This window comes from Phyllostomus discolor, chromosome 13 (assembly GCF_004126475.2).
Source record: "Phyllostomus discolor isolate MPI-MPIP mPhyDis1 chromosome 13, mPhyDis1.pri.v3, whole genome shotgun sequence".
Taxonomy (NCBI): Eukaryota; Metazoa; Chordata; class Mammalia; order Chiroptera; family Phyllostomidae; genus Phyllostomus; species Phyllostomus discolor.
The window spans coordinates 33,257,980-33,283,059 of NC_040915.2; the positions used below are offsets into that span (position 1 = coordinate 33,257,980).

Consider the following 25,080-nt stretch of genomic DNA (forward strand, 5'->3'; position numbering starts at 1 on the left):
ACAGAGAAGCAGGCAGTTGTGAGATGTAAGGCCACCTGCGCCAACAGCCTGGACACTCGGGGTGGAGAAAGGCAGGACCGTTGGGACGCAGAGGCAGAGCGGCTCTTGCTCAGCCTCCGGGGGGCCAGTCTGGGTCTGGGACCCAGGTAAGGGGAGGTCTCCCTTTGCCCTGACCCCGGGCTGCGGAGGGGCGGGCGGCCGGCGGTTCGGACTGTCCCGCGAGGGGGCGCGTCTCGGGCCCTAGGACCCGCCCTCGCGGCGCTGGGCGTGGGGAGGGGACCTGGAACCCAGGCGCCCGGCGCTCCGCCTCCCGTTTCCGGGGCAGCGCGGTTACCTGCACCGCCTGAGCCGCACCTGGCGGAGGCAGAAGTCGCAAACCGAGCGGGCGCAGAGCGGCGGAGCGGAGAGGAGGGACAGCACCCGGCTGAGGGGAGGAAGAGGCGGCGGAGGGCGGCGTGGAGGGCGCAGCGCGCCGCGCGGCGGAGGAAGGCAGGCGGCGGCTGCGCTCGGCTCGCTCTGCCCCGCCGGCCGGGCGCGCACCCGAGCCCGCACCGCGCCGCTGCGGGCGCACATGGCAGCTTGAGAGGCCCGCGGCGGGAGGAGCGGGCGGCGCCGGGCCGGGGCCGGGGGGCAGCGGAGCCGCATGGACTGCCGCGCCGCGCCGGCCAGCCCTCACTAGGGCCCCCAATCCGCGGGCGCCACCCCCACCCCCCCCCCCGATTATGGTGCCTCGGCTGCCGCCCGGGCCGGGTACAGCCGGCCGGAGCGGCTGAGCCGGGGGCCCCAGCGGCGGTCGGGAGCTGCATGGGGGAGTGCGGGCTGCACTTGGGAAGATGCCCCGACCGGAGCTGCCCCTGCCGCAGGGCTGGGAGCAGGCGCGCGACTTCGACGGCAAGGTCTACTACATAGACCACACGAGCCGCACCACCAGCTGGATCGACCCGCGGGACAGGTAGGACCCGGGATCTCCCCCACCCCCACCGGCACCCTCCCCTGCCCTAGGGGCCACCGGCTGGGACTGGCCAGGAGGGCGGGGGGGGGGGCGCCCTGCCAGCCTATGGCACTCTCTGCGCCCCCCACTCCCATTCCCCTCCAGGAGCGCTGCCGCCGCCCCTGTGGGCTGCCGGGCGGAGGGGACAGCCCGCGAGTTGGCCCAGGCTGCCCCCCTCCGCCATCCCTAGATGGAGGACTTAGGCCCCAGCCCGCACCTGCCCCGAGTTTTGACCTCAAGCTGTAGCCCCGCCCCCGCCCCCTTTAGGAACAGAAGTCGGGCGAGGGCGGGGGGTACTTCAGAGCCGAATGATGCTGGGGCTTCCCGGGGAGGCTTTCCCCGGTGTGGGGCGGAGAGCGGGGAGGGGGATGGGGCAGCATCGGTCAGGAGGGGGTGGCAGGGCCTCAGGAGTCCGGGGGAGACTGCTGGGGGAAGGACAGACACCGCGCGCAGGGGAAGGCAGCCCGGAGTGTGGTTTTTGACAGGTGCCTCTGAGGTTCTGAGAAGAGCACCTGAGCATGGGCGTGGGGGGCTGGAGGCCGGGGGTGGGGAGGAGTGGGGAGGGCTGGTCTGATCCGATCGGGGAGATTGGGTCCCCAGGAACCCACAGCAACTTGGAGGCTGTGAAGATGTAGGTGGAGGTGAGAGGCCTCCCGCCAAGCCCTGCCTGTCGCCCCTTCCTCCTCCCTTTTCCCCTGTGGGACTCAGCTCCTCAGCTCTGCACCAGCGCGTGGTGACCTTGGTGGCCACCACACCGGCTGTAGCACGGGATTTTTTTTTTTTTTTGCTGAGGCAGGTGGAGTCTGAGATGCCTGGTGTGGCTGTTAACTTCCAGACTTTCTCTCGGCTTCCACTGCTTGGAATTTCTTTGCACACATTCACCTCTTCCCCATCTATGTCCTGGGTGAGGGGGGAGGTAGGACCACCCTCTGGGGGACCTTTGCTGTCCTCTCCTAATGCAATCCGTGATGAAGCGTCTCAGGAATGTGGAATTTGCACCTGGTCACTGTGACCTTGGGCATTAGGTGCCTGTGAAACAATGGCGGTGAATTTTCTGGACGCTTCATCTTTCTGGGTTGGGATGGAGGTCCCACAAGGCCGGGATGGGTGTGTAGCAAGATGAGGATTAACAAAGACAAAGGAACCAAAAAAGCAGAAGGAAGGTGAGGAGAGTTCAGACTCCCAGGAGCTCCGGTGAGCACCTGAGTTCATTCACTTGCACATTCACTGGGTTGCTCCACACTCGCAACCTTGCCGGAGGTCTCATGGCGGTTTCCCTGGAAGGGAAATATTTAATGCCAGAGAGTGTTCCCTGGCCAAGCTGCTCGAACCGCCGAGCCTCAGTTTCCCTGTTTGTCAGATGCATGGTTTGCTCCGAAGGGGGGCCGTAATGAGTGGAGCTGTCGGAAGTTGGCAAGGACGCAGAAAACAGAGTCGGGCTCCCGTTTTCAAACAGGATAAAATTCGAGGCCCAGGGGTGTGATTCGCTCGTCTCGATGATGTCACGACTCTCGCAGGCCAGGCTCTTCACCAGCGCTGAACTTCTAACCTCCAGCCGTGTTGTGACTCACTTTCCTTCCCCGCCACGCTCAGGGCGAGTTGTGTTGCTGCACCAGGCAGCCCCTTGTCCGCTCCCAGAACAGGCTGGGGCCTCGCTGCCCTCCCCCACCGCAGCGTAGGTCCCGGCAGCTGCCTTCCGCAGGTGTGCTGTCAGCTGGGTGGCGGCGGTGGGCATGCACACACCCGGGCGCTGCTGGCTCGCTCCGGGCACACATCTGCGGCCTGACTTCCCCGGGGCTCCGAGCGGCTGACAGAGCGGTAGCAGAGAGCTTCTGAAACGACAGTAATTCTTTGCCCTGGGAAGAGGGCAAGCTGTGTTACTGCCTCGAGAACGGTACTTGGCTGCAGCCTAGCTTCCCAAATTCTGGCCTTGTGTAGACCGCCTTCCCAGCGTCTGGCTGTGTCTACCTGTGCTGTTGCTTAACGTAATGCTTGACTTTAAATCGAGTCCACGTGAAAAAGTTTAAACCGCTTTCACAGGTAGGAAACTAGCTAACATCAATTGCTGTAAATAGAAAGGATCCTTGAAAACAGAGTGGAGGAAAAGAACAACCCACTGCCATTGCAGGCTAGCTCCTGCGGTGGTCTGCCCATGCCCCCCGACCCCCACCCCGTGCAGCCCCCCGCCCTTACCGCAGCAGGCCCTGCCACAGGCCCCTGCAGCCTTTGTTTCAGACAGATTGGCAAGCACCAGTGAGGAGTTGGAAAAGCTACAGGTGTTTAATGGAGCTGCTCACTTCCCATTGGTTTTGTGCCTCCTGGTCATGCACCTGCACTGAGCGCATGTGAGGCCGAGGGGTTCCCAGTGCAGCCCTGGGGTCCCTGTCTTGGCCAGCTTTGGAAGTTTGGGCAAAGAGCTACTCTCCTGCCTGCCCGCCCGGCTGCAGGGATTTCTGCCCTCGGGTCCTGACCCCGGCGAATCGCTGGAGGCAAGCTCAGGTGCAGGCCCTTCCCTGTGGCGAGGACGGGGCTGGTGAGGTGGTTTCTAAGGCCCCTGCCCGCTCCCGGATCCAATTTCACACTCCTCTTGGCCTCTCCTTCCTCCTCCTGACCCCAGGGCAGAATTGGGAGTGGGAGTAGGCCGCAGGGTGAGGGGCTGTGAAGAGGAGGACAACGATTTAGTGACACAGCTAGAAAGGAGCCAGACTGCCTTGGGGTGGAGGGGCGGGGCGGATCGATTCTGCAGCTGGATAATGCTGCGAAACAAAAAAGACCCGTACATTCAGTTCCTTCCCTGTGTGCTTGCACTGGTCTTCCGCACCTGAGTCAAGGAGATGCCTGCCCACTCCCCTGAATTTAAAAGAAGTCTGTCCCATGGCCCTGGAGTCAGAAAAGTGATTTCTTAGCCACCAAGAACAAAATAGCGTCTCGGGTTACCAACCCCGAAGAATGTCCCGGCACATTCCTCCCTCTGGGGCCGGGCTGTTTGTGCGCCCTGGGCCTGCAGGCTGCTGGGGGCAGGGAATCCAGTGTTCAGCTTTCCCTTTCACCGGGGGGTTGGAAGAGCCGCCAGGCAGCTGGCCTTGCCAGCTCTGTCCCCTTCTTGCCCAGGGGAAGACTAGGGGGCCGAAATTCCTGAGGACGGTTGTCCCAACAACCGGAGAGGGTCCAGTGGGCAGCTTGGGCCCTGCCCACTGGGCCAAAGGCTCCGGCGGCACCCTGGCTGAGAAGGTGGCGGGTCGCCGGGGAATGGGGTGCCGCCCCGTGGAGTGGTCTTCCTTGAGCGGAATGGCTCCCGGTGCGTCTGGGAGCTCCCAGCAAAGGGCCAGCGTGGCACGGGTACTTAGCTTAGTGGTATGCCAAGACAAATACCCTGGGTGTTCTCTGAGGGAGAGTGGATTGTTGGAACTGGCCCTGCAGAGAAGGTTCCTGAAGCCCGATCCTGCTCACTCTGTGGTTTGTGGTCAGACCTCCTTCCAGGAGCCACCTGCGAACGCCGGGCACAGTTTCGGGGTCTGTGTGATAAGTGCCCGAGACCCCCATGGCGGAGAGGCCGTGGTGAGAGGACTCAGCTACCCCTCTGAGGACATAAGGAAGGGCGTGAGCTCACCGTGCTATTTCAGACGTCATTTATATTCTAGGGAGTTGGGTTTGCAGCAGTCCAAAGACCTTAACCTACTCTGGTCACCGACCCTTATGAGAAGCTGCCAGGGGCTAAGGATGCTTCCTGGAGAAAAGCGTGAGGGCAGTTTCTAGCCCATCATTTCAGGGGGCTTGTGGACCCCAGGTTTACGAGTTGACGCCATAGATCCGTTTATTAAGTGCTCGTCACTACCTGGCCTACCTGTACAGGTGGGCCAGAAACAGTGATTGAGCTTTTACTGCATTCAGGCAGTCTGCTGAGAACTTCATATGGGTGCTTCCTTTCAGTCCCCCTTTCAGTCCCCCTCCCAGCCCCGGGAACAGGTAGTAGTCTGTCTCCCTGAGGCTCAGTGGGGCTCAGTTTGGTGAAGCCGCTCACTCAGCTTCTGTGGAGCCGAGATGCCAACGACAGGCACGAGGCCTGGTGAACCCCCATTTTTAGTCACCACGGCACCCAGCTGCCCGCTGAGGCGAGACTCCTGCCCCATGGCCTGAGGAATCTGGTTCTGGGGAATGGCGCTGGGGCAGATGCGGTTTCCCTTACCTGCAGCCGTTCTGTCGGGCAGCCGGACCGTGGTTACCCAGAGAGCACGTGTGGCTCACGGAGAGAGGGTGCGCCTTTGAGGCCTGGCACCCTGGCCCTGCTACGTGCCACCTGAGGGAGGCCGGCAGGTTACAAACACTCTCTGAGCCCCGGGTCTGTCTTCTGTGGGACGGGGAGGTGCACCTGGGCCGGCAAGAGTAGTGCCGAGCATTAAGTAAGCTAAGTGAGTTAAGGCAGGTAACATAGTGACCGACGAGCAGGGCACACCGGGGGACGCCAGCTCTTGCAGCTTTTACTAGAACTGCCTGCCAGACGCTTAAGTCAAGTGGAGGCCGGATCTCTGCCTCACTCTGCAGCGGTTGGCAGGCAGGGAAGGACCTTTCTGGTCGTGCGCTCTAGCATTCTTATTTCACGGATGAGACACACTCAGAGACCGGTGACTTGGCCAAGGTCACACAGCAAATAGAGGTCAACCTCCAGTCTCTAGTGCCGGTCTCCTTTCCTCGTTCGGCTGCAAAAATCAGGTCAGTGTATCCTCGTCCCTTGTGATAATTTGGGGTCTTTCATGCTTGTGGCTGAGTTCTCCAGAACCCTTTTCCCTGGGCGGACCAGCGAGTTCTTTCACGGTGTCACGGTCAGCGGTGAGCTGTGCCATAGGAATTTGTTGTTTGTCGAACAGGTACAGTCCCAGCCATAGCAAGGGAGTTACTTTTTTAATAATCAAAGTGGACTTTAGGTGATTGTCAGATTGATGCCACTTTTCACCAATTTATTTATTTTTTAAGATTTAAAACATTTACTTGGAGAGAGAGAGAGGGAGAGAAACATTGACCAGTTGCCTCTTACATGCCCCCAACGGGGGGGGGACCTGGCCTGGCCTGTAACCCAGGCCTGTGCCCTGACTGGGAATCGAACCAGCGACCCCTTGGTTTGCAGCATGATGTCCAACCCGCCGAGCCACACCAGTCAGGGCTTCACCAGTTTCATGAGCAGCAGTTATAACCAGCCTGCCACCGCATTTCCCCAGGGCCTGTGTTCTCCACACGTCTCTTCCTAACCCTCTGATACCTGCAGGTGTGCCCGCACAGGTTGTCAGTGGGCGGTGCTTCTCCTCCCGTTCTGTGGGAGTCTGCGATGCACGGGAGTGTCCTTTTGCCAATAGAAAGAAATAAGGTTAAAAAGCATCAGTATAGATACCAGGAAGAAATAAGAGACTTTGGAACCCATAAAACGAATAAAATAATAATAATAAATGCTCACATTAATATTTAGGTCGTGCACTGAGTGTTTATAGTATGATCTTATGTAATCCTTTCACCAACTGTGTGAGGTGGATACTGTCATCTCAATCTCCTGGTGAGGAAAGTGAGACTTAAGAAAGGTTAAGGAACTTGCTTCAAGGGCACCGGTAGGGGACGCACCCCAGATCGGAGCCCTGCTAGCTCGTGGGACTCCTGCGTGAATTCCCAGTCCTAGCAGCTGCAGCATTTCCAGGCTCTGGGGGACCCTGTTGACAAGCTGGCCTTGGGAGCGACCCCTTATCCCTAAAATGAGGCCGATCTGCTGTGGATCTCAAGGAGGGATGTGGCAAAGGCAGGTGGATCAGAGAAGCTGGCGAAAGCCACAGGGCAGGCGGCTTGGGAGACCGTGGGGTGCAGACTGTCCCTCCTGGGAATGGCCAGGTACCAGAGCCCTGGGAAGGGAAAGCAGCCAGGAGGACACCGTGTGGGTCGAGGTCGGAGCCATTTCCAAGTCGCTGGAGCAAATCCTCCCAGTGGCCCAGGAATTAGTAGCCAAGGCAGCTCCTCTCCCGTCAGCACCCCGCCTGACTGTGGCCTAGCCAACCTGACCTGGTTCTCCAATCCCTGGGGACCTCAGGTAGCTGGGGAACACTGCTCTTCTGAGAGGCGCGAGTCAGGTTGCCTCAGTGACTGCAAGGCTGGGACGCCAAGCTCAGGTGCACATAGGGGAAGCAAGGCTCGGATACGTGGCCGCTGGAGGTGGCCGGCGTGCTGCTGCAGAGCTGTCGGGTGGCAGAAGCCTTGGTCAGGCTTTGAAGGCACTGGCACTGGCGGGGCGGGGTGTGGGGAGTGCCAGCTTAGCGGCAGTTGGCTGTCGGTGCGCCAGTGTCAGGAGCTCTCTGCTGTGAGTATCTGGAGGTGCCTGGAGAAGAGGGTTCCAGTTCATTCCTTTGGAGAAATGGCTTGGGTGACACCGTCTGCCACTTCCACTGGACCAGGGCTGAAGGGCTGCATCTGGGCTGAGACCCTGTGAAAAAGTCGCGCTGGGCACAGAGAGGGCCAGTTGGCGGGCACACCCTTCCGTAGAACAGCGAGCGCCGGGCCCAGGCTGCTTGTTGGCCGCCCCGAACCCCCGCTTCAGCGTGAGATAAAAGGAGAGCAGACTCCGAAATGGGATACAGTGGCGTTTTGTTGTTTAACCTTCACCAGGGAGCCATTAAGCCTCTGGCTCCGGAGCAGAAAACCTCTTGCCAAAATAATGGGGGGCAGTTGAGGGAGGGGGGGCAGGCGTTCACCGTCATTGTATGGGGAGAACATAGACCATTCTATGAAGATGCTGGCCAGAGGAGAGGGGGTGGAGTAGAGAGAGTGGGGGGAGGGAAGAGAAGGACAAGTGGAGTGGGTGCCCCCCCAACCCCCGCTACTCCAGCCCCCCCCCCGCCCATTCCCTTCTCCGTGCTTCTGCTGCTGACAGCTCACCGTTGGGAAGAAATGGGATCTTTCCGTTTCGAATGTCTGCCTAAGAAAGAGGACCGAGGCTTAAGTTCTCATTCAATGGTCAGCCAGAGGGGGAAAAAAAAATGAAGCGGCATCAAGATTAGGGACACCTTTGTTGGCTTTTTTTCTCCCCCCTTCCATTTATCACTCGCTGGCAGCCGGAACAGCAGGCCAACGGCAGCTGCCGACTCTCTCCCCAGCCAGCTGCCTGCTGTCGCCGGGCCTGGGGAGGTGGCGGCCCGGCCATCCCCGCGTTGGCTTGCTCCCGACTTAGAGGCGCTCACTTGTTGGATTCATCCCTGGGGGAGCCCTGGGGATCCACTGACTGGTACCTGCCTTGGACGGCAAAGTATCGAGATACAGGGATCAGGTGGCCGTGAGCGAGAGATGGCCCTGGGGCAGCCTCCCAGCCCCTCATCTGTCGGGCCTTTTCTTGGATAGCGAGAGCTCCCAGCATCCTCACACGTATTCCAGGAATTCCTGAGGAGAACATCGTTTGCCTTTGTCTCGCCAACAATGAGAATAGCAGCTGGCACCTGGTGGTGACCGTGAGGACCACGATCCGAGTTGTCGTGACTCTTCCTCCACACTGTTGCTTTTAGGGTGTTTTTCTGGCATTTTGCAAGTGGAGGCTAAGAACCGGCAAGTCGCAAACTCAAGGTCGTGTCGGTAGAAAGGGGCAGCATTCAGAATCTGAATCTAGGTTTGTCTGATTTCAAAGCCTTACTCTTTCTTTCTTTTAAATCGATTTGAGAGAGAGAGAGGAAAGGAGGGAGGGAAAACGTCCATTTGTTCCCCTTACTGTGCACTCATTGGTTGATTCCTGTGTGTGCCCTGATGGGGATCGAACCCATACTTGTGACACACGGGGGCAGCTCTCCAACCAGCTGAGCCACCCAGCCAGGGCCAGAGCCTTATCAGTGAATTTGGAGAGAGGGAGCAGGCAGCAGAGGGAAAGGGACTTTCTAACTCCAGAGAAGGGAACGGAAACACACCTCTCGGCGTGTGGACACGCCGTGTCCACTCTGCAAAATGTCTGTGCGGTTCCAGCCAGACACCGGTTGACACGCCACGCTGTTCCCTGCCGTCGATGCGACCCTCATCAAGGTCTTCACAGGACACCAAGTCCAGTCCTGGCTCTGTCCTTTACACCCAGTAAGTGGCCTTGAACGGTTCCTTTTCCTGGGTTGTGGGAGAGCAGCACCTGCCTCCCCCCCAACCCCCACCCCACCCCTAGGGCTGTGGGGAGGATGAAATGGCACCAAGCACCTTGGGTGGCAGCCCAGTGCCTCGTGCACCTCGGGCTTCCGAACGGGGGCGGCGCCGACGTCGGCTCGATGACCCGCCTGTGCATAGGAAGGGGAGCTGGAACCGTGGCCCCATCCTGCCAGCTCAGGTCCCTTCCCCGTGAGCCACGGTGACATCAGCGCTTTCAGGCCACCTTGGCAGCCCTCCTTGCATAAGTAAATCAACATATTCTTTTCCCCCGGTCTTATCAGAGACAAGCCCTTCTCAGGAATTTCTGGACTAGAGTGACTCTTGCCAGGGAGCTGGCCCCAGGCTGCCTGTGGAGCAGGGAAGCGAATTGCCATGGTCCCGGCGGAGCTGGGGGGGGGGCGGGGCAGGGACTGGAGGTCTCTGGAATGCATGTGTACCCACCCCTTGACACTGTGTCCCCCACACTGGGGAGGTCCCCCCGCCCCAGCCGACTCCAGCCTGACGGCCGCGCAGAGGGCAATGGTAGTTATCACGTCCCACCCAGCAGGGCCATCCCTCCGCAGGTATTTATTGAGTGCCCACTGGGCTCCAGGCTGTGCTGCCAGCCCAGGAGGATCGGAGCAAAGTCCCTGCTGTCTGTACCCTTGGACGAGGGAGATGGACGAGCAGTTAAACAGATAAAGTGCTCGATGGTGGGGGCTTTGGTGTTCTCTCGCAGTCTTTCACCACCACCTTAGGAAGGTGGAGGGCAGACTCATGGGCACACCTGTTTGTTGGCAGTTGGGATGTGAACTTAGACTTGGAGCTGGGAGGCCTTTGTGCCTGTGGTGTTACCGAGAGCCATGGCGGTGGGCGGGGCCCGGGGCTGAGGGCAGGAGATGCAGGGGTGAGGCCGGACCCGTGGTCTCCAGCTTATCACAGACTCCCGATCGGTGTGAGACAGTCCTCAAGCTGCGCGGCTCTAGGTAGAAACGCCAGGCCCTCCATCCCCGGTTTCTTTCCTCTCCCGTGGTGTCTGGGTGCGGTCAGTCATTTGAAAGCAGTTACCGGAGGCCTGTGAATGGATCAACTATCTGTAATATGGCAGGCACCAACAAAAATCCTACCCTTGTGGGGGTTACCTCCTAGAGCAGTGGTTGTCGGGGGGGGGGGGGGGGGGGGGGGGGGGGGGGGGGGGGGGGGGGGGGGGGTGGGGGGGGGGGGGGGGGGTGGTCCAGGACCCCCTGGAGGGTTTCTCCGCCCCGCTCCCACCCTGGTGTGGCCGGAGGGCTGCTCAGGGGCCAGACATTTGCATTTCCAACCGGTCCCAGTGGAGGCCTTGATGCTTCACAATGTGACCTGGGAGGGGGCCTCCTCTGATCCCTGGTTTACAGCCTGGGGAAGGGAAGAGGGCAGGTGAGGGAACCGGCCCTCCTTCATATGCTAAGAGGGCTGGAGGGAGTGGCTCTGGAGCCAGCTGCCTAGACCTGCAGCCCCGGGATTGTGAGGGGCGAGGTCGCTGACCCGAGGCCTGGGTGGGGGCAGATCTCCATTGTGAAAGAAATCTTGGGGAAGCAGGGGGTCTCAGGGGATTCCAGAAGCCTAAAGAAATGTTCTTTACGTTGGAAAGTATAGAATCCTCTATTCTTGCTTGCTTTCCTAGGTCCCGAGGAAATGGCCCTCCCTGTTTCTCAGCTGCCTTGCTGAGCTGCTCTTCAGAGGGGGGGCTTCTGGGCTCCTTCACCCCAGAAACTCCTGCCCCGTCTTCAGCTCTAGGGGTGCAGGGGAGGGGTGGGAAAGAGGCAAGCCCCTCCCTTCGAAGAACCTTCCTGACTGGGAGGCCTGGTTCTCGGCTGTCTTCCTGACCACGACTGCTTCCTGGCTTTGCCTCTCAGCCTTCTCACCAGCTAGCCCTGCGGCCTCGGTTCCGGGTTACTTAAGCCCTGATGAGCCTCAGCATCTTCACGGGCACAGTGAGAATTGATTAGGACCCCCCACCCCGAAGGGGCTGGTCAGCATCAGATTCGAGGTCCCTCATTGTATCCAGGTGCCACTGTCTGGACGGATCTGACCGCAGCCTCGAAGGCCTCCTTGACCGCGTTACGTACACAGTGTGTGCTCGGTTCGTGTATGTGGAGTGCCAGATCTTTTTCTTCTTGGGCATGAACCACTTTCTTCTTGTTCCTGTGAAGAACTGATCGTACTCAAGCAGGTATCTTCTCGGGAAACAGTGACTCTCCGTCAGTGGGGACATTAGGAAGTGTCTTCACTCAGGATGTCTCAAAACCAGCCTGAGAGGTTGGTTTCCTTTGCGGACGGAGAGCAAACATGTGCCAGCAGCTGGTGGAGGACCCTGGGTATTTCTTCAGCCTCCTCACTGGTCACCGTGCCCCAGTGGTTCTCAAAATGTGGTCCCCCAAATGTGGTACCAGACCGGCACGTCAGCTTCACCCGGGGACTCGGTAAAGCACAGCCGCTCACATCCCACCTTAGACCCCCTGAGTCAGGGCCGTTGGGGGTGGGCCCCTCCAGGTGACTCTGCCTCCTCCCTCCTCAAGTCTGGGAACCAAGGGCCAGATGTTTGCAGCCGGAATGGCCTGAAGCAGTCTGTGAGTGGTCGCCTGCAAAACCTAGCCTGCGTAGAGGCGGCCAGATGGTCTCTGTTGGCTTGTGAGCATTTTCACGTCACCCCTACCCCTGACTGTCCAAGCTGGGCCTCCACGCTTCCTTCCCCAGGCCCCGCCGTCTCCTGACATCTTGGCATCGTGATGCACAGATGAAGTTTGTAAGGGCTCCGTAGTGTGCCTTATGCTGTAGCACAGTGAGACTCCCCGTGTCTTCTTGCATCCTTGGTTAATAGGCTGGCCGGTGGCTGGCACTTAGTAGGAGCACATTAGCTAGGAAATGAATGAATGCTCCCCATTGGGAGTTTGGGGTTCTGTTTTGGCCCTTCCGCATAGCAGCGGCCCTTGCCTTTCCTAGTCCTAGTCGCCATCCCTCCTCAATGGTGGGTAATGACCCTTGAGATCCCTTCCACAGCGGAGACCAGGAGGTTGTAGTGGGAGTTCGGAGTCAGTGATTCTCAAGTTCAGTGGCACACTGGACTCACCGGAAGGGAGAGCTGAAAGCACCCGTGCCTGGCCCACCCCAGAGGGTCTGGGGTACGATGGACGGGCCACGGGGTTCCTAGAAACTCCCCTCGCTGATTCTCGGGCACAGCCAGATTGTAGTAGGTAGAGACTGCCTTCTTCAAAGCGCTTGTGGAGTTTGAGAGATTCTGCAAACACGCCTTGCAAAGAGCTTTGCAACATGAGATTCATACAGTTCTGCAGAGAAAAACAGAGTCCATTCAGGAAGCCCTGAAAGAACCGTGGTGGGAGGGGGAGAAATAGATATTTAGGGGATGTCAGGCACCTTGCTCTTTAGTAATTTCCCCTCTGCTATACCGATCTTGCCATTTCTTTCCTGATGTGTTAAGTATCAAAGGGATTTGGGCTCATCGTTGCCTTAATGTGAAAATCTTTCAACTCCCATTGCAGCCGGAATGCTTTGAAATAAATTGGCCTGAGCTACTTCAGAGCTGCGGCGCTGGGGGCTGGGCCTCCCTTTCATCTGCCGTCCGCCCTCAGCAGAAGCTGGTCTGGATTCCATGCGCACATCTGTCCTCGCGCCGGCCAGGGAGTGGGGATGTAGATGTTGCCCCCGCAGGGATCGTGGCCTGTGGGTAGGAGCTGGTCCTAGCGAACATTCACTCAGATTTCAGATCGTGTCAAGCTTTGGGCGGTGTGCACCGTCCAATCCGATTCTCACATAGCAACCCCGTGAAGTCAGAACTGTCGCCCCTCTGCGTTTTGCTGACGGGGAAACTGAGGCTGAGCGAGTTGAAAACGTGCCCGGATTGCACAGCTCGCAAGTGGCAGGAGTGGGGTGGGGACCCAGTCTGTCTGCCCCCCCAGATCATGTTCCCCATCCTGCAGGTCAGACCAGGCCAGCACGGAGAGCAGCCCGGGAATGCATCCCCGTAATCCTGACCGGAGCCCCTTTTGCTGCTGCATTTCCTGCCTGCAGTGGCCACTTGGTTCCTGGGCTCAGGGTCTGTCTGTCTGAGCACCCGACCTTGCCGTTTGCTCTCCTCCTCCTCCTCTCTCAGCGGATGCCCCTGTCTCAGGGAGCAGGGGAAGTGAGCCTTTTTGCTGACGGCGGTTGGTTTTCCTAATCCCTCCAAGGCCCGATTGCCTGGACCACATGGCCGTGTCCGTGGTGATGAGCATCTTCGTGTCACCCTCCCATAGACCGTTCTGTGCAGGGGAGCCCCGTCTCCTGTTACTCTGGCAGGAAGGACTAGCAGAATCAAGTTCCCGGTGGATTCTGGTGTCTGACCAGCACATGGGCTTGGTCTGCAGCGTTCTTGCTCGCCTAGTCGGACATCCTTCAGGGTGTGTGTCTGGGAGCCCCTCGAAGTCAGTGGGCTCATCTCGGGCCTGAAGTGGCTCTGGCCACGCACGGACCACCTTCCACTTCCATCACTTCTGGGTAGGCTTTTCAGCCAAACAGGTGCCATTACCTCCTTGGCGTTCGGTTCCTGGTGAGAGCCGTGCTGGGAAGGGGGTGCAGCAGATAACAGAGACATTGTTCCCCCGGAGCTTACAGGCAAATACTAAAGACGCAGACAACATAATTACAGGTTGGGAACATGACGAGGATGCTGCGTTAGAAGTAACAGGCCTTGGGAGTGACACCAGAGGGCACGCTGTCGTATCGCAAAGTTCTGCGGGCAGGAAAACTGAGTTTGCCGTTCACATGTGATACGATACGTCTGTAGTGGTCCTCCCTCTGCCTCTTCAAGCAGGTTTTCTCAGTTCCAGTTAGAGGTTGTGCCACTCACCCAGTGGCGACAGCAGTGCTTTTTCTGCTCGTTTTCACCCCGTGCGCACCCCGACCGAGGCAGCACAATCTGCCTGCCCACAAACATCCCAGTCTCCTAGGGGAGGGACTGAAATGTACACTCCCAGCCCGGCCTCCCTGAGCCTCGCCAGAGCCTCCAGAGGATGTGGCATCCGGGCTCCGAAGCCCCCAAGTGACTTTGGTGCCATCGTGTTTTTGAGAACCACTGGTCACGGGAGCAGCGCATCCCCAGTTGCAGTCTCAGGAAGGGCACGGTGGCCCCCACTGCTGGGCCGGTGGGAGCTGCCGCTGGGGACTGTGAGAAGTAAGGCAGCAGCGTCTCCCTGCGTTCCCCCCAGTCCCTTCTGTCCTCCCGCCTCCATCGTGGTTTCCTCCTGCAACCTACAACTGCAACAAGCCGAAAATTTGTTCATACATTCACGAACCTGGTTGCGAATCCGTTCTGCCGCTTACTTGCCATGTGAGCTCGGGTAGGCTAATTAATCTCCGAGTCTCGTTTTCCTCTCTCTCTACAAATGAGGCTAAGAGTCGTAAAATAATAGCCAAGTTTTACCGAGTGCCCAGTGCTGCTTAAGTGGTTTATATCGTGTTAGCTTCACTGTCTCTCTGGCCCTCTGAGGGAGGTACTGTTACCATCCCCATTTAGATGTGAGGAAGTGGACGCACAGAGAGGCTGAGTCATTTGCCCGAGGTCACACAGCTTAGAAAGCAGCAAAGCTGCATCCAGGCTCAGGCCACCTGGCTGCAGGGCTCAGGCTCTTAGATCTTAGACAGCCATCCACTTTGAAGGATTCTGGTGGGAGTTACAGCGCGCGTTCTCTCGTTTAAGCCATTTAGCCGAGAGCAGGGAGGGCTCTGAGCGAGTACTCAGCGATGTGGGCAGTTACTATGACACCTTGCAGCATTAGTTTGCACGTGCTTTGTGGCCTTCCTGCCCCTAGTCTGTCTCAGAGTCCTTCAGCTCAGCACCCGTGGCTAAGCCGGTGTCCCCAAAGTCAAGTTCTTGTGACAGATGCTAATTTGGAAAGATCACAGAGCTGGCCTGGAGCTGGATTCACCTGACACAGGAAACCGCGACGGGGGCTGGGGGGGGGGTCATGTGGCACCAAATTCGGTCGGCAGCTGCTACTCAGGAGTTGGCGTCCCTGGGTCATTCTTCCTCAGAATGTGCAGAGCGAATTGTTCTGAGTGCTCGGCGATGGCAGGACTGGAGGTTACTGTAGCTGAGCGCTCTCGCTTCCGAGCCCTGCTCCTGGCCTCACGCCCTGTGGGTCTTCCATTCATTGTGTCACCCTGACCCTCTTGCTGAGGCAGCGCGGCAGGTGAGCCAGGGCCCGTGAGCAGATGGGAAAACCCCTGGAGTCTGGCCACATCGCCTCACCACCCTCGCCAGAAGGACCAGGCGGTCCACGGGGCCTCTTGGAGACTTTCTCTGCAGCCTGAGCAGGCTCCCTGGGGGGCCCCCCTGGCCCCCCACCCCCACCAGGAGCCTGCCGTGCTGCCCCACTGCCACCTGCTCCAGCTCACGCCAATTGGCATTGCCTGGGAGCTAGTTAGAAATGCAGAATGCCAGGCCCGCGGGATCAGAAACTGTTCTAACAGGATCCCCAGTGGTCCTCGGGCACGGTGATGTTTGAGTGGCAGTAACTGCTCAACACTGCTTAGGTTTGCATAGCCCGGTTTCGTTTTTTGTTCAGCTGTGGCCGACTGTGGCCTCACCAGCTGTGATTTAGGGCTCACCACAGAGTCACGTCATCAGTAAGTGGTGGATTTCATCAGTTGTAAGCACCTGCCCAAGGGAAGGGAGCTTCCTAGCTGGTTCCAGAGCCCCACACGGTAGAAGGGTTGAAGCTGGGAGGCCCAGTTGACAGGGAATCACACTGCTGGGAAACTGCCTTCTGAGGCCCCAGTGTGTCCACCCACGGGGTCAGGTGCCAGAGGTCAGAGCAGATGCGGGCTGTGCAGGAAGTCCACAGCGGGCAGAACAGGGGCCTGGGGGGCCTGGGCACTTGGCAGAGATCTCAGGGCAGGATTCTGGCCTTCAGAGGACATTGGCAAGAGCAGGACAAGGAAGGCTGGGGTCCCCAGTAAGCTTCCCAGGCAAGGGCTTGAACCAGCCGTAGAAACGGTGGCTCCTGGGCATGAGCTCTTAACAGGGCAGAGACAGAGCCTGCAGCCAAGGCCTAGGCTGGCTGGGCCAGCCCCTCAGCCCTAGTCCCAGCCGGGGGAGCCTGAGTGGCTGGCACCAGGGCAGACTCCTGGTGGGGTGGGGGGCAGGGGACCAGAGAGCAGGGAGCCAGCCTGCTCAGGCTGCGAGAAAGTCTCCAAGAGGCCCGTGGCCTGCCTGGCCCTTCCTGGCCGAGGGTGGCGAGGAAGTGGCTGGATTCCAGCGGATTTTCTCATCATTGCTCACAGGGCCCTGGCTCACCTGGGAGCAGTGTTCCGGCATGAGCCTGGACCTCGGCCCAACACATTCCTGCAGCAGCACCCACCCCCGGCCCCGGGAGTGTGAGCCAGGCTCCTGACCCCCCCCTGCCTTCATTTCCAGTTTGTCTGAGGTTACATGTGGGTCTGTGTAAAATGACTGAAGAACGAGTCATTAGTGAGCTGTCCAAAGTCCCTTTGTGGGTTCCAGGAAAATCAGTCAATATTCCATCAAAGCCACAAATGGCTGTTTCCCCTGCATTTCTTCAAAGCAGGGTTTCTCAGAGTGTGGTCCACAGACCTCCTGTGTTACACTCACCCAGGGAGCATATGAAACAGATTCCTGGGCCCCCACCTGGAACCTGCTGAATCAGAATCTCAGCGGGCTTCCAGGAATCTGCATGTTTAATGTGCTATTCAGAAAATCTAGTGCACCTTACACTTGAAACCCTCTGCCCCTCGCCCACAACACACTCTCTTTCCTTTGCAAAAAACCTCATGTGCATCCTGCCCTCTGATCCTCCCTCCCTGACCTCTGCACACAGCTGACGGCCACCTCTTCCAGGGAGCCTGCCTGGCCGTCTTTGTCCCGCTCATGAGAGGCCATATGCCACCCTTTTCTAACACAAATCTTCCACATAGTTGTTCTTTCTCATGTCTTTTCTCTGGAGTGGTGAGGCATCCTGTTTGTCTGCCTAGGCCAAGCATAAGATTTTGTACTGATGAATGAACAGATGAATGAATGGATACAAGTAGGGGGGCTGAGAGGCATTGGGGAAGCTGCCGAGTCAAAGATGTTGAGCAGATGCTTCCCAATAAGAAACTCTGCCACCCTCTGACTCCTCTCTTGGTCAGCCTGAGCTCCTAGGCCAAGCTGTGGGGCCAGAGGGCAAGCGTTAGACTCGAGGAGAGCCCAGGGCTCCTCTGATTGGCAGAGGCGCAGCCCTGGGCCTGACCTCACACCGGGGTGCTGGATTGGCAGGTGGGAGGAGTTGAGGAATAGAGCTGTCGGACCCTGAACCTTCCCTAGAGGCCTTTTCCCCAGCACTTCTTGGAGGTCGAGACCAGGATTTTCTGTGTGAGGCTCTGAATGGCTATTTGCCTGACCAGGAACAGCTGACCCTGCAGAGCTCCCACGGAGATATCAGAAGCCCTGGACAGGCTGTCCTAATCCTTCTGGTGAAGGGAGATCCGGGTGCCTGCCGCCTGCCCGCTGCCACGTGCAGTGCTGCTCACCACCCAGCTCTGGAAAGCAACATGCATTCCTTCCTCTCGCGGTGTGAGCGCCATGACACCTGTGTTCCCAGTCCAGCCAGGGGCCCCTCTGGTCCTGCTCTTGTGTGTATGTGGGGTGGGGGACCTCTGGGGGGTGTGGGGGTGGTGGCCGAAAGGTCTGGCCTGGAGACTCTGGGGGCCAGTCCAGATTTCTGTGAGTACAGGTGACCTCAGAGCAGGAGACAGATGAACCTCCGAGTGTCCGAGGTCGAGGTGAAGGCAGCTTGCCTTGAAGTCCCGAGTAGGTCAGCACCTTCCTCGGCTCTCTGGAAAGAACGGATTGGCTGCCTTGAAGGGCTCCGTGCCCAGCGGGCCCCCGGCAGGGGCTTGTGGGTGCGAGGTAGCATCCAGTGTTAGTCCCTGTGGGCTGTGTCCCGTCCTTCCACCGGCTGCTGTGATGCCACGACGAGTCAGGTATTATAGATTTTAGGTAATTCGTGGGTTTCTTTGTGCTTTTTTTTTTCCATGAGGATGCCATCTCAGTCCACTTCCTTTCTCTTCTCTCTCAAATCGCACTTGGTTCGCTTTCAGGAGGAAGATAAGTGCACTGTTGCCGCGTGGTTGAGATTTCACGTTTGAACCATAAACAAGGTCAGAAACCTCCTTAGATGCAACCCCGCTCCCCCAGCTGGAGGTGGTGACAGCTGCCACTGAGTAAGGAATCTTATATGCTGTCCCTGTTTCACTTGTCCTCCGTGCAGATGAGGCGGCAGAGGCCCAGAGAGGCCAGAGACTTTGTCGGGGTCACACAGCACGTTGGCAAGAGGGTTAGGTTTCAATCCGGAGCTCTCTGACCCCACGGTCGAGTGTCCATCCATGCTGCGTGGTCCCTGAAGGTCGCTGGGTGTGTTTAGGGTCCTTGCCGACACTCACTGAGTTCCCCACCACGCCTCAGCATTGTGTGTGTGTGTGGTGTGTGTGTGTGTGTGTGTCCGTCCCAATTTGAAAATTCGTTAAGCCTCGTGCTCTCCAGGGTGCTGTGGCTGGAATCCAGGCTCCAGAGGAAGTTCTGCGTCCTTCCTAGAGCCTGCAGGGAGCTGGGTCCCACGGACGCTGCTCTGTAGTGAGAACTGGAGATGCTGCCCAGTGGTAGGCATGGCCTGGTGGGTGGCGGGCAGCATGGCGGAGTGCTGAGCAAGGGCCAGTGTGATAGCAACAGTGTTAGTGCGTGGTCAGTTCCCAGGTGCTGCACCCAGAGCCCACCCCTGCTGAGACCTCTGCTGATTCCCTCTTTGCCTCCTGCCCTCTGAAGATGCACGGCTTTTGGAAATGCCAACAGGGGCCCTTGCAGAAAGAGCCCTGTGCTCCGCATTCCCAGTGTGCTCGCTCACTGCGGGGAGAGAGAGGCACCGTTGTGTGGGAAGGACAGACGGGTGTACGGGAACAGTGGAGCTCTCACTGCTGCGCTCCTGGAATATGGCTCCCGCACGTCCCCGTGGGCAGTCGGGGACTCTGCCTGCCTTGTGAGGGGCCACGCCACGATGAGTGATGTGTTATCAGTGCAATGCAATAGCCGGGTGACGTCATGAAGACCCGGCTGCATGAGAACATGGGCCGGGATGCAGCGATGGGGAGATGGAAGGGGCCCTGTTACACCGCGTAATCCAGCTCTCACTGTGGAACTCCCAGGCTCACTGGCCCTTTGTTCCCGTTCTCTTTGACGAAGGGATTTTTTTTTTTAACCTTCTGATTAGAAATCAGGGGTTTAATCACCTTGGGCTTGGCATGTGGACCCAGCAAGGGCCACACTGTACTTAATCTGTTTGCAAATGTTCTCTTGGCTCCAGAAGTTCACAAATGCAGGCAGTGCTCCATTTTTTTAAAAAGTTAGACTGTTATTCAATATGCTTCCTTCTGTGACTCGAATAGTAAATGCTGAGGTTTATTACCACAGACTTTGTTTTCGTGTGCTGTTGGAAAGTGACTTTGGCTTGGGGTAAACCGCACCTAACATAAAATACGCCACTTTAACCGTGTCTCCGTGTGCCGGCGGGTGGCTTTTGAGTGCGTTCACACGGCCAGGCCGCCGTCACCACCACGTAAAAGGTGAGCTCTTCCCCTCTCACGGAGCAGAAACTCGACACCCGTCAAAGCCCAGCTCCCCTCTCTCCTCTCTCCTCTCTCTCTCCCCACGGCCCCCGTGCCCCCACCGCGTCTCCGTTCTGTCCCTACCACTCCGACTGCTGGGGTTCGCTCGTGAATGGAGTCACTCAGTGTTTGTCCTTCCGTGACCGGCTTCTTTCACTTGGTACAATGTCTTGCTTCATCCACATTGTATGCTAATATCAGAATTTCATTTTTTTAATTGTGTTTTATTGATTTGAGAGAGAAAGAGAGAGATTGATTTGTTTTCTACTAATAATCCTGCATTCTTGATTGATTCTGATATGTTCCCTGGACCAGGATCGAACCTGCAACCTTGGTGTATCGGGACCATGCTTACAACCCACTGACTATCCAGCCAGGGCCCAACTTTTCCTTTTTTAAGGCTGAGTAATACTCCATTGTGTTGCACATCTACTACCTTTGCCCTTATCCACCTCACTTGTTCTTGGACACTTGGGCTGCTTCTGCCTTTTGGACTACCGTGAACAATGCCCCTGTCACGGGAGAAAGTGGCTGTAACCACTTGCCCTTCCCTCCAGCAGTGCACAGGGGTTCCCCGTTTCTCTCCACACCCTCACCAATGACACATTTGTTATTTGCTGTTCTTTTTCTGAAATAGTAACTATTCTAGTGAGTATGTACCCGTGTGTCTTGCAGTTTTGATTTGCATTTCCCTACTGACTGCTGACATTGAACATTTGCACAATTACTTTTTTTTTTGAAAAGCAAACTCCTCGTGTCATTTCAAAGCTAGAGAGGGAGGAAAGGGTACTTATTGTTCAAGGAGCTGAGTCTTAGACGGCAGCTGCCTGGGTTTTGTGCTGGGTCTACCCCTTACTGATTTTGTGACTTGGAGTCAGTGGTAGGCCTCTCTTGTGTTTCGGGGTCTCATCTGTAAAATGGGGGAGTAAGTGAACTGATCTTACATGGCTCCTGGGTATCCCCTGGAGCCGTGCGAGACGGTGCATTTGGTGTGTGCCGGGCATATCATCCGCTCTCCGTGAGCGGAGCGCACCCTCTGCGGCCTTCCGCCATCGAGGGAGGGTTTTTTTTTCCTCGGCCTGGTCTTCTCAGGTGTGGCCACACGGTCTTGGGAGTTTTGAGGTGAGCTGGTGGTCAGAACCTAGGCAGTTGCTGTTGGCTGCATAAGTTCCAAAGTTGATAGAAAATACCAACCCACGGATCCAAGAAGCTCACCCCACCCCAGGCAGGGTAGTCGTATGGAAAAAACCACCACCCAAACATATCACGGCCACATCACTGGACCATGAAGATGAAAATCAGAAACCAGCTGGAGAGTAAAGATACATACAGGAGAACAGTGAGAATTATCTCTGACCTCTCATCAGAAAAGGTGCAAGCTAAAAATAACTTGAATAATAATTTCTGAGGTGCTGAAAGGGGAGAGGGAAACTATTAGTTTTCCAGTTTTTCTATCCAACAGAAATATCCTTAGGAAACGGGGGCAAGCCCTGGCTGGGTAGCTCAGTTGGTTAAAGCATTGTCCTCATGTACCCAGGGTGTCAAAGTCCTTTTCACCGGGGGCCACATCAGCCTCGTGGTTGCCTTCTAAGAGCCAAATGCATGTCAACTCGTAACAGGTAAAGAGTAGTTACATTTATATAGTCCTAAATTATTTTGGCCCTTTGAAGGCAACTCTGAGGCTGATGTGGCCCCCGGTGAAAATGAGTTTGACAACCCTGCCTTACACCAAGGTTGCAGGTTTGATCCCCAGTCAGGGCACAGACAAGGAATCAACCAATGAATGCAAAACTAAAGTGGAACAACAATCAGTGTTTCTCCTTCTCTCCCCCCCAGCACACCTACATTCAATCATTAAAAAGAAAAAATTTTTTTGAAATGATGGGCAAAATCAGGTGTCATTTTGCAGGAATGAAATAGCTGACTGTGGAAGATTCCGCACCAGCTAGACGTACGCAACAAAAAAAATGTTAATAGAAATTCTTAGGAAAGGTGACATCAGATGGAAACTTGGATCCACGTGAGAAATGAAGAGCGAACAGAAAAGCCATGAGACTTGACATTTCTGGTTCTTACATTCTTTAAAAGATAATTGAAACCGTTGAATAAAGCAAAGCACTAATAATAGTGTATTGTGGAAATTTTTTTTTTAAAGGAAAAAAAAACATGCAAGAGATTGAGACAACAGAGAACCACGGGCCTGTTGGTGGGCGCTGATCCGCCTGTGTCAATAATTCATGGGGAGTAAACGGGCTGCACGCTCCGGTAAAAGGCAGATGCTGTCGGGTTGGGCATAAAACAAGACTCGAGCCTAGCTCGAGTGCTAGGCTGCCTACGGAAGATTCACTTAAAGTATAACTACACAGATAGGTTATATTCCACACAAATGCTAACCAAAAGGACTGGAATAGCTACAATGGCACAGTATATAGAAAACAGGAGTACTATCAGATCCAGAGGGAGAGCTTTTTATTAATAGTCCATCAGTAAGACAGAATAACCCTAAGTATGTGCACACCTAATAGTTGAGTGTAGAATGAATAAGTGACCTCTCCAGTAGACCAGGTTTCCAGCTTTCCACATGGGAGAAGGCTTGATGGAGGCATTTAATCGTCCCCGGCCATCCTCTTTGAGTCAGAGCAGAGGACAGAAGTGGCAGAAGCAAGCTGACCTTCCTGGCCCCATTCTGTGCTCAGCACGGTGACCACTGTGTCCCTTCTGCCCCTGGCTGGCCCCGAGGCTCTCCGACAGGAGCCCTTCCAGAGACTTCCCACCAGGGATGCCACCTCTTCTTGCCCTAAAGCCTTTTTTGGAACCTGCCAGTCTCCCCGAGGATGCCAGCCAGGGCGTGGGGCTGAGGTTCCCGTGGTTGGGGAGGCCTGGGGTCCTGGGGTGAGGGACAACAGGGTCAGGGTTTGTCACCGGGAACTCCAAGTGTCCCAAGTGTCAGCTTCCGGCAGTTGTGAATGATGCTGCTGCTGTGGGCGTGAGTGTGCCGCAGCGATTTCTGTTTGCTCATTTTGTTGTGTTTGAAGGTGATGAGGTGACCGTAGTAGGGATACGAGCTAGTGGTTCAGGACACTGGCACGACCGCCTGATGTCACACTCAAAACTTGGGAAAAAATAAACATTTTGGAGGGTTTCTCTTTGCAAATCGGCATGTTTTATGGAACAGAAATGGAGCGAGCTTTCAGCCAGTTCAGGTCTTCTGAGTCCGTCCCACCCTCCTCCTAGTCCTGTGACCTCCGTGGTCCCCTTGGCTGCTGTCTGGGTCCAGGTGTCATGTTGTGCATCTGCCACCGGAACAGTCCTTGGCTGAGTGTGTGGCTCGGCTCGGAGATCATTTCCCAGTAACTCACGTGACTACTTTGGGAATTTCCTTCCGTAGAGCTTTCCAGAGCGAAGCTGTCCTTCTTTCGCTCTGGAAAACAAAGTTGTTGTCCTTCTCAGAAACTTCTCATGGTCCTCCAGTGGCCCTAGAGAACCCCAAGCTTCTTGGCACGGCTCAGGGCCCCACTGGCCTTCCTGCGTCCCTCCCCGCCTTCTTCCCTCCACTCCTTCATTTATTGATTGGTCCATCTGTTCACCCTGTGTGTGCCCTGTATTTTTGTATCTGACACACATGTCTAATATTGACTCATGCAAATGGTGTGTTAAGGGGCCCAGCACACAGTACGTTCTGGGATGTTTATGATTAGAGTGTTTATGATTGGAGCGTTGTACCGTCTGGGGTCTCGTTAGCTCTTCAGGGACAACCTTATGAGTGAGAATGGGCTTTGCAAGAGTCCGGGAAGCTGGAGGCAGCAGTAAATGCCCGGAGGCTCTGGCTGTGCTCTCTCTCACCGTCCTGAGGAGGCCTGGCTGGGGCCCAGTTTGATCGAAGACCCACGCAAGCTCAGTGCTTCCAGATGTTCGATTAACGAAAGCCCGAGTGTCACTGGTGCCATGTAGCCTTACTTAAGTTGGCTGCTTTCCTGGCTGTGGAAGAACAGAGAGTGGGAATAGAAGCTCACATGGGGAGGAACATGCTTCTCCCTTTAGAGGGGCCCCAGGAGCCAGGAAGAAGCATCACCAGAGTCTGTGGCGTTCATACATGCTGTTGAGGTCTGAACGCGCAGCTGGGTCAGTGAGGAAGGTGGCGCAGGTGCATGGGTGTGGATGAACTTCTCTCTCTGACATGTCCCCCAGTGATGTGCAGTCACTGAAAACAAGTGAAATCAGAGAGACCCTCGGAGGGTTGAGTGACGTGCTCAAGGTCACGTGTGCTGAGCTGGGCCTCCCATAATGTTGGAGGTTCCGTGCTTCTGCTAGCATACCATGCAGCCTGCCTTTACTGCCTGCCGTCCATTCGGAGGCCTGTGTGCAGCGAAGAACACGCCCTGGTGACCTCACCATCTGCAGGGCGAGAGGAAGAACACCTGCCTGCCTCACTGGGCTGGACTGAAGACTAGTGCCCACATCAGGGAAAGCAGCCAGCCGGTCTCCAGGACAGAGTGGGTTACGAGGAGTGCTATTTCTGAGCCCTTGCTTCATCGGCTTGGCCTTCACCTCACGGAGCATGCACTCATCGCCTGGGGCCGGCCCCGTGTGGTCAGGATTCTTGGTTGACCGCACCTTAGGAACGGAAGGTTCTCATTGGATACGAAAGCCATACCCCAGCAGGCATCCTTCCTCTTCTGATTGGAGCATGCCCGTGGGCCGACACCAGCAATCTGGGAGGACTTACGGGGAGGTTTTTTACTTCCTTTTCCCCAAAAGTATCTGCATGACCTCAGTGTCTGGTGACTGTTTGCCCTGGTTATCTGGTGCTTACTCAGCCGGCATCTCTCCTGGGCTGGTGCACCCTGCCTGTCGCCCACCTCCAATGAAACAGGCTTCAGAGAATCAATTCAGAGGGGACTGCGGGGCTCGGGATCTGTCCCACCTGCAGAGTTGGCCACACCCTTTGGCTCCACCTTTCGTAAGGGACCCCGAGGTGATATCTCAGTCAGGGAGAAAGTTCTAGCTGAGAGTTTCCAGGGAGCCACTTGATTGCATTGTTGCCTGATAACCCCCTTTATGCTGGAGCCGAGACTGCCGTCTGGACTTACGCTCAGGATTCAATGTAGGCTGGCGTGACGGCCCAGGTGGAGAACTGAGAGAGGCCCACGGCAGACAGCACCCCAGCAGGGCTTGAGGTTTCTTATTTTATGTATTTGGAAAGGGCTCCTTCTTTCTAGACTGGACTTCAAAGGACGCATTCCAGGCCACACTTCCTTTTGGTAAATCTTAACCAG

General features: G+C 56.8%; 1 protein-coding gene across 1 annotated transcript in view; it reads left to right on the plus strand.

The window, feature by feature from the left end:
• Nucleotides 1-385: 385 nt before the first annotated feature.
• Nucleotides 386-25,080, plus strand: part of WWC1 (WW and C2 domain containing 1) — a 119,612-nt gene continuing 94,917 nt past the window's right edge. Inside the window, exon 1 of the mRNA XM_028527659.2 lies at nt 386-952. Coding sequence (XP_028383460.1) covers nt 834-952 — 119 coding nt within the window. The 5' untranslated portion in view covers nt 386-833. The remainder of the gene's footprint in view (nt 953-25,080) is intronic.